Here is an 8,698-nt window from a genome sequence, read left to right as displayed (position 1 = left end):
CTAATAGAGTATGTGATAAATATTAGCCTGCCTGTTCTGTCCAGGTACATAGTAGGTACTCAATAAATGGTAAATATTATAATTGTAGTTACTGTGATAGGGCATAGGGCACCACCTATTTTTTGTTTAATGTTAAACAGCTTTACTGAGATATAATTCACGTACCATAAAACTCACCACTTAAAAATGTACAATTCAGTGGGTTTTCGTATTTTCACAGTTGCACAACCACTATCACACATCTCATCACACCAAAAAGAACTCCATACCTATCAGCATTCATTCCCTGTTTTATGTTCTGCATCCTCAGACCCCAGCCCCAGCTCCTGGCAACCACTAATCTACTTTCTGTTTCTATAGATTTGCCAGTCCTGTATGTTTCATATAAATGGGATTATGTAATATGTGATCTTTGTGATTGGCTTCTTTCAGTTAGCATAAGGTTTTCAAAGTTCATCCATGTTATAGCCTGTGTTAGTACTTTCTTTTTCTTGCCAAATGATATCCATTATAGGGGTATGTAACATTTTGTTTATTCATTTATCATTTGATGGATATGTTGGGGTTTTCCCCTTTTTGGCTATTAAGAATAATGCTGCTATGAACATTCACATATGAGGTTTTGTGCAGACCTATGTTTTCATTTCTTTTGGATAGATGTCTAGAAATGGAATTGCTAGGTCACCTGGTAACTCTGAGTTTAACATTTTGAATAACCGTCAGGTTGTTTTCAGAGTGGCTGCCCCCTTTTACATTCCCACCAAAAATGTGTGAGGGCTCTGGTTTTTCTTTATACTCATTATGTTATTGTCTGTCTTTTTAAATCTAGCCCTTCTAATGAGTGTGAGGTGGTATCTCATTGTGGTTTTGATTTGCATTTCTCTGATGGCAAATGACTTTTAGTATCTTTTCATCTGCTTATTGGCCATTTGTATATTTTCTTTGGAGAAAGTTTATTCAGATCCTTTGTAATTTTTAAATCACATTATCTTTTTGTTCTTGAGTTGTTAGTGTTCTTTATATATCATGGATATAAGTCCCTTATTGAATATTTGATTTGCAAATATTTTCTCCCATTGTGTGGGTTGTCTTTTCACTTTCTTAATGGTGTCCTTTAAAGCACGAAAGTTTTAAATTTTGTCAATGCCTATGAAAAAGGGGAAGAAAAAGTTTTAAAATAAAGTTTTAAATTTTGATGAAATCCAGCTTACCAATTTTTTCTTTGTTGCTTATACTTGAAGTCTCATATCTAAAAACCCATTGCCAGCCAGGCACGGTGACTTCACACCTGTAATCCCAGCACTGGGAGGTCAAGGTGGTTGGATCACTCGATGTCACGAGTTTGAGACCAGCCTGGCCAACATGGTGAAACCCCATCTCTACCAAAAAAATACAAAAATTAGCTAGGCATGTTGGCCAGCTATTTGGGAGGCTGAGGTGGAAGAATCACTTGAACTTGGGAGGAGGCAGAAGTTGCAGTGAGCCAAGATCATGCCACTGCACTCCAGCCTGGGCAAATGAGAACCCATCTCAAAAAAACAAAAACAAAAAAACACAAACCCATTGCCTAATCCATAGTGTAGTGAACATTGGCCTACAAGTATCTGCTCAAGTCCCTGCTTTCAGTTCTTTTGGGTTTATAACTAGGAGTAGAAGTGCTGGGTCATATAAATTCCATGTTTAGCTTTTTGAAGAACCTTCAAACTACTTTCCGTAGAAGTTGCATGATTTTATGTTCCCACCAGCAGTGCACAAGGGTTCCAGTTTTTCTGCATCCTCAGTAACACTTGTTATTTTCTGTTTTTTAATTCTAGTCATCCTAGTAGGTGTGAAGTGGTATCTCATTGTGACTTTGATTGGCGTTTTCCTAATAACTAGTGATGTTAAGCACGTAAGCATATGAAAAGATGTTCACTGGCCATTCGTATATCTCCTTTAGAGAAATGTTTATCCACCTTTTTTGCCCATTTTCAGTTGGGCTGTTTCTCTTTTTGTTGACTTGTGTGAATTCTTTACATATAATGGATACTAAACACTTATCAGAGATATGATTTCCAAACATCTTCTCTCATTCTGTAGGTTAGCTTTTCACCTTCTTGAGAATATCCTTTGATGTGCAAGTTTTAGATTTTGATGAAGTCCAATTTATGTTTATTTTGTTGCTTGTGCTTTTGGCATCATATCTGAGAATCCATTGCCAAATCTTGGCTCATGAAGATTCACCCCTGTTTTCTTATAAGAGTTTTATGGTTTTAGCTCATATATTTAGGTTGTTGATCCATTTTGAGTTAATTTTTGTATATGGTATGAGGTAGGAGTCCATCTTCATTCTTTGGCATGTGATTATCCAGTTGTCCCAGCACCACCTATCTGTTCAAAGAGACTATTCTGTTTGCATTGAATGACCTGGGCAAACCACTTATCTTTCTAAACCTTCTTTTCTTTCCTCTTCTCCCCTATAGTCACTATAATCTCTTTACTATCTCGGGAACCTGCAGTTGTTTATCTCTGTCTGTGCCTCATTTTTTTGCCTAGAATCCTTTTTTTCTTTAGTTTGATGTTCTGAATTTTCCTAATCCACACTGATCTTCCTCAGAACTCGAATTTGGAGCTTTTAATGCTATTCTCTTCTCCTTCTTCTACATTCCAGTATAAGATGAACACACTTCTGATTGGGTGATTCATAGGCCTCTGTCTGTTCTTGCCAACTAGGAGGCAGAACTCCTCTGTTACTCCCACAGTGACAGAGAGCTTCTCTGTTTCCCTTAGTACTACCTGGAGGAAGTACTAAGTGAATGAGTGAAACATACTTGTACTGTGATTTATATCAGTAGGTTGTCTTTTTTTTGAAAAAACTTAGGTGACTTTTATTGGGTCTCACTGAGTAGGGAGTTGCCTCTGCAATATCTAAAAGAGAATAGAAATAAGAAGATCTTTCAGTGTGCTCAGGCCATCAGACACTCAATGAACCTGAGTTAGCATTTCCTTTTTCCTAAATAAGGCATCATGTGGTATGCTTGAAAAGTGTACAGTTGGGCTGGCTGCAGTGGCTCACACCTGTAATCCCAGCACTTTGGGAGCCTGAGGTGGGTGGATCACCTGAGGTCAGGAGGTCGAGACCAACCTGGTCAACTTGGTGAAACCCCATCTCTACTAAAAATACAAAAAAAATTAGCTGGGTATGGTGGTAAATGCCTGTAATCGCAGCCACTTGGAGAGGCTAAGGCAGGAGAATTGCTTGAACCTGGGAGGCAGAGGTTGCAGTGAGCTGAGACGGCCCCATTGCCCTCCACCCTGGGTGACAAGAGCAAAACTGTCTCAAAAAAAAAAAAAAAAGGTGTGTGGTTGATCTAATAAAAAAAGATATAGATGGTAGAGAAAATCCTCTCAAACCTTTCGTGGGGAGGGTGGTAAGGATATATTTGGTAAAATTTTGAAAAGTTATATATTCTAAACCAAATTAGTGTTTCACTTCGTGGTAAGAGAAGTTGGGCTTTATCCTATTTTTCATGAAATATACAGGTCCTGTGTGAAGCTCAGTTAGCATGTCATCCATGTGACTGGCATGAGCTCATGGTCTCTCCACTGAGGAAAGCTGGGAGAAGTGGTGCCAGCACTTAATGCCACCCCTGAGCAAATGCCTGCTGGCTCCATGGTAAACATGGGCCTTTTAATAGGCTGGAGACAAAGTGACATTCGGAAGAAACAACATGTCGACAATTTCCTTAATAAATTTTGTACGAACACATTATTTCCACCTAATGGAAATGTAGCTCTCTTAAATAATTGAGAGGCTATATTCATCAGTGGTGAGTTCAGCTGGGATCTTTGTGAGCTAAGGCAGCCGAAAGCCCCTTGGAAGACTGGGTAATTGATATTTTGCACAAGTGCTGGACCAGTTTTCAGAGTGTCTGTCTGACATTCCCTGCAGCTCCCTCAGATAGCTCTCCTCTGTCCAAGCAGTTACAAAGCAGCTCTACACTGGAGGCTCCAGTTGCAGCCACTGTACTGCCACGACTAAGGGTTAGTAATTAATCCTTTTTAAAGTGGGAGCCAACTCAGGCCATTTCCCCTTGCTGTGGTTTCTTACTGTCTGCTGACCGGCCACTGCATTAGCACACAAGGTCTTGATTTTAATAAAGCATGATGATATTGAATGTTCAGCATGTAGCACATTTCTGTGTGCCAGATGATAGTAGTATGCTGCTGAAAAAGCAACCAATATGTTTGTGACATGAATGATGGATGAATGAATGAACAGTGAGAGAACAAGTACTAGAGGAGGTTAGCAGGGGTCATAATTGCAGCAAGCTAGAGACTTTGGTGTGGACTTCGAAGGGAAGTCAGGAATGCAGTTAAGGGTGGGAAGAATGCCAAGGAAAATACAAAGGTAAATACACAGTACTTTTCGCCCAGACAAGAAAAATTGGGCTTCCTGTTTCTAGGGTACCTTCTTGAAATTTGTGGTTGGGTCAAAAAGCCGAAAGGTAGCAGTGTGTGCAGTCATTCACACCTGTAATCTCAACACTTTGGGAGGCTGAGGCAGGCAGATCACCGGAGCCCAGGAGTTCGAGTCTAGCCTGGGCAACATGATGAAACCCTGTCTCTACAAAAATTAGCCAGATTGGTGGCTGCTGAGGTGGGAGGATTGATTGACCCCAGGAAGTGGATGCTGCACTGAGCTATGATTGCACCACTGCACTGCAACCTGGGTGACAGAGTGAGAGCCTGTCTCAAAAAAGGAAAAAAAAAAAGGCACCTAGGCAATGAGTAGGCTGTAGGCCCTGCCAGCCCTGGGTCCTGGGTAGTCTCCCTGGGTGGGAAGAGAGACTACTGGAGAACAGGGGGTTCCTGGTGGAGAGGAGGGGGCCCTCGTGCCTCAACAGCGATTCGTGTTGTTTCTTTTGGCCTCCCTGTACTGCTTACGGAGCTGTGACCGTATCACAGTGAAGGCTCTAGTTGCTTAATTACTTTTTGTTTTTATTTGCAGGTAGTTCCTGAAATGACTGAGATATTGAAGAAAAAATGAATCAGGATCATGCCTTAAAAAGAAAAATTACATTAAAGTATTCCACTGAAATCACAGATATTTGTGGGTACTATAACAATCATTGGAAAGCATGGAGAGCTACATTTCATAATTTGAGGAAAATTTTCTAACAGATGCCAGAATGCTTGTTTATGGGATTACTATGTTTCCTTTTAATTATTTGTGGTTCCAAGCAATTATTTTTTGAAATTTTTTAATTCTATAATAAAATCTATAATAAAACTTTTCCACAGCTTTAAAACTATCAGAAATATGCCTAGCCTCTAGAGAAAATTGAAGAAAAGGAGTAAAAAAATTTTGTTTATTTATTTATTAGTTTTGCCTTTCTTGTTCATGGAGAGCTCTATGTTTTAGGAAGATTGTAAACATGATTGTCTCCACCAGCCTAATCAACCTAACTAATCTCATTGTTGAAGGGCAAACCTCATAGGAGAAGGTAACTGAATTGGCAAGTACAGAGTTTAAAAAGCATGGCTATAAAGCACGAATATTATCTTAAACATACTCCAGTCTTCAGAAAACCATAGCTAATGTGACAAAAGCAGACCTGACTAAAACCTGACCAAGCTCCATGTATTTAGTTGGCTTAAGGTAAATTTCATTTTCCATTTCATTTTAAGGTTTTGTCAGTTTATAGGACTTTTTTGTCTGTAAAGGGGGGAGAGTGGAGGAGGGGCTGCTTTGAGACAGCATGGCCTCTGATGCAAACAGATAGTTTGATGTTATTATAAACGTTCAAAATTCTGTGCAGAACAGAATGCTCTATGCTTTCTTTTGCCTTCTGTTGGCTTCTTTTGGGCTCTCTTAGGAAGTACCCAGGCCTGTGTAGTCATCTCTGGCACTGTCATTCTGCTGCCCAGGGCACAGCTGAGGTCCAAGAGTGTCACCAGGGCTGCAGCTGGTGTGGATGCAGGCCCAAGAGCAGAGGCTGGTGAGGCTTTGAACAGGCCTGCAGGAAGGCGTGGGTAGGTAAGTGAATAGAACAAAGAGGGCTGCCCTCCTGAATCAAATCTGCAGAAGTGGGAGTAGTGACCTGGATCAAGCAGACAGTAGGGAAGAGAAGGGAAGTGGTAAGTGATGGAGGTGGCTAGAGTGCCTTTGTGTGGCCAGCCTAGGGCCCTTCCCCAGCTGACCAGTGAACCCTTTCTGATTTGTGTCACAATCAGTTGCTATAAAACACTTTTAAAAGTTGTATCTTTGGCATTTCAGTCTTCTTTTAATGAGAGGAGAGCAGTAGAATGATGCCTCTTTGCAAGTAATGTCTGTTAGAATCGAAGAATCCTAGAATCTCTGAACCCAGTGATCATCTGGTCAGACCCCTTGTTGTATAGATGGGGATACTGAAGCACAGAGAAGTGAAGAAGGTAAAGTGACTTGGCCAAGACCACATGGCTTGAATCACCTTTGGGAGAGTAATTCCTATGTCTTGTTTTTATCTTTGAGGCTCTTCCTAAGAGGGCTAACCTTGCTCACGATTTTCTCCATTTACCCCTCATCCCTACTGGATGCTATAACTGGGGGGCATGAGAGATGGCAAAGGTGATGGCTGCAGAGGCACCCCCAGTAGAAGGTGTGCTGGCTCAGGGAGGGACATCCCAGGTGGTGCCTTGGCATGGTTCCTTGACTCAGAGTTGAACTGGTTGGTCTTTTTCTCTTTGCTCCTTCCTGTCATGGCTGCACTGCCTCAGCCTCAAGCAGCTGTTCACTGGACTAGTATTTACAGCTCATCATCCTCATAGCATTAAGTATAATGCTTACTATATACCAGGCACTGTTCTAGCACTTTATACATATTAAACCCCTTCAGTTATCACAGCACCCTGTAAGTTAGATGCTATTATTATCCCTCTTTTACAGATGGGGAAGCTGAGGCTCAAAGAGGTCCTATAACTTGCCTTAATTTGGACAGCTTATAAATGACAGTCAGGATTTGAAACCAGGCAGACTGGCTTCAGAGTGGTAACTTCACTAAGGACATGATTCTCCCTCACCTCAGCTCAAGGGACAGTGCGACTGCACAGCACCCTCAGGTAAAGAGCACTAAGTACTTCATGCTGGGTGGGAGGGGAGGGGCACATTTAGGACCCTGGTTGAGGAGGGATGGGCGTTCTGGAATAGTCCCTCCAGTGGGATTTTATTCAACTCAAAAGTCCCTCTGAGTGCTTACTTAGAGCTTACCATAAAAAGGCAGCCATGTGATGTGGAGGCAAGTTGTTAAAACTATTATACATGCAAGAGGCACATATATATAATGTGCCCTTTTAATCTGTTTTTTGGGAAACCAAACAGTTCCTGTTGACTCTGCCCCTGTGTCCAGCCTTAGCACCCAGAGCAATAGCTCTAGAAATAGTATGGGGGAAAGGTGTTAGGGGTAGCTTTCTTTAATGCTTGCATATAGGTTTCCTGCCTTTCTCCCTAGTTTCTTTGAGGTCTTTGGTTAACCTCACACAGCCTCTGGGAATTTGGTGGCCTGGTTATTTTGGCAGAACAGAGTCCCTGGGAGGGCAGAAATAGGCCTGTTAGAAAGGCAGCCCTCTGAGGGCAGAGCCAAGCAGGTCCATGAGCTAATGGCCTATTCACTTGCAGAAGGCCTAAGGCCTAGTAATGGCCCTGGGCCCAGCTTCTTAGTAGTTGAGACAGCATCAGCTTTCCCCCAGGTCCCACTCGCTCTCAGCAGTTCTGTGGGGACATGTTCCCTGCTGGGTTCTCTGGCTCACCAGCTGTGCTGTTTGGGACTCTGAAGAAAATACCTAGAAGAGTGTGGCCTAGCCATTGCCCCAAAGTAGCTTGTGGTCTTGACAGAGAGGACAGTATCCTTCCAGACTCTGAGAGTACAGGCTGTTGGAGCCACAGCCCCCGCCCTGAAGGATTTTACAGCTACCAGGAAAGATGAGATGAGACGAGACATCAGTAAAAGCAGAAAGTAGGTCTCAGGATGGACAGCATATACAGAGAAGGCTCCTCAGGAGGCTGTCATGGCCATTCCTCAGCGAGGGGCTGTTCAATTGGTGTATGGAAGCAGAAGTGGCAAATGATACCAGAGCTCAGGTGCATGAGGCAGTGAGGGGCAGAAACACTGGGGTCAGGGAGGGGATTGAGGGTGGTAGGTAGTTGAAGCCAGGTTGGAGAGGATATTGGCTCACAGGCTGAGGAGGCCTTTTTCCTTAGAGATCAATGGTTCTCCCCTTAAGGAACACTGTCATTTCCATTGGACCTGTGATGGTACTGTGAAAGTTACACCATACAGGACTTTTCCTGATTTGCAGGAAAAATTTATCAACAGCAGTTTCCCAGTCTTAAGTCTTTCTTGCATACTTCTTTGTAAACCTTTGGTAGCTGCTACCCCTTTTCTTCTTAAGAATGTGAGCAGACAGTGAAATAAAAGAGGACACAAACAAATGGAAGAACACACCATGCTCATGGATAGGAAGAATCAATATTGTGAAAATGGCCATATTGCCCAAGGTTATTTATAGATTCAATGCCATCCCCATCAAGCTACCAATGAGTTTCTTCACAGAATTGGAAAAAACTGCTTTAAAGTTCATATGGAACCAAAAAAGAGCGCGCATTGCCAAGACAATCCTAAGTCAAAAGGACAAAGCTGGAGGCGTCACGCTACCTGACTTCAAACTATACTACAAGGCT

General features: G+C 42.2%; 1 protein-coding gene across 1 annotated transcript in view; it reads left to right on the top strand.

Moving 5' to 3' along the window:
* Positions 1 to 5,297, top strand: part of ETFA (electron-transfer-flavoprotein, alpha polypeptide) — a 101,807-nt gene extending 96,510 nt beyond the window's left edge. Inside the window, exon 11 of the mRNA XM_011932820.1 lies at positions 4,991 to 5,297. Within this exon, the coding sequence (XP_011788210.1) occupies positions 4,991 to 5,029 (39 nt within the window). The 3' untranslated portion in view covers positions 5,030 to 5,297. The remainder of the gene's footprint in view (positions 1 to 4,990) is intronic.
* Positions 5,298 to 8,698: the final 3,401 nt, after the last annotated feature.

This window comes from Colobus angolensis, unplaced genomic scaffold, assembly GCF_000951035.1.
Source record: "Colobus angolensis palliatus isolate OR3802 unplaced genomic scaffold, Cang.pa_1.0 Scaffold99, whole genome shotgun sequence".
In the NCBI taxonomy this organism is placed as follows: domain Eukaryota; kingdom Metazoa; phylum Chordata; class Mammalia; order Primates; family Cercopithecidae; genus Colobus; species Colobus angolensis.
Note: the sequence above shows the minus strand (reverse complement) of the source record. Positions and strands in the feature narration are given on the sequence as shown.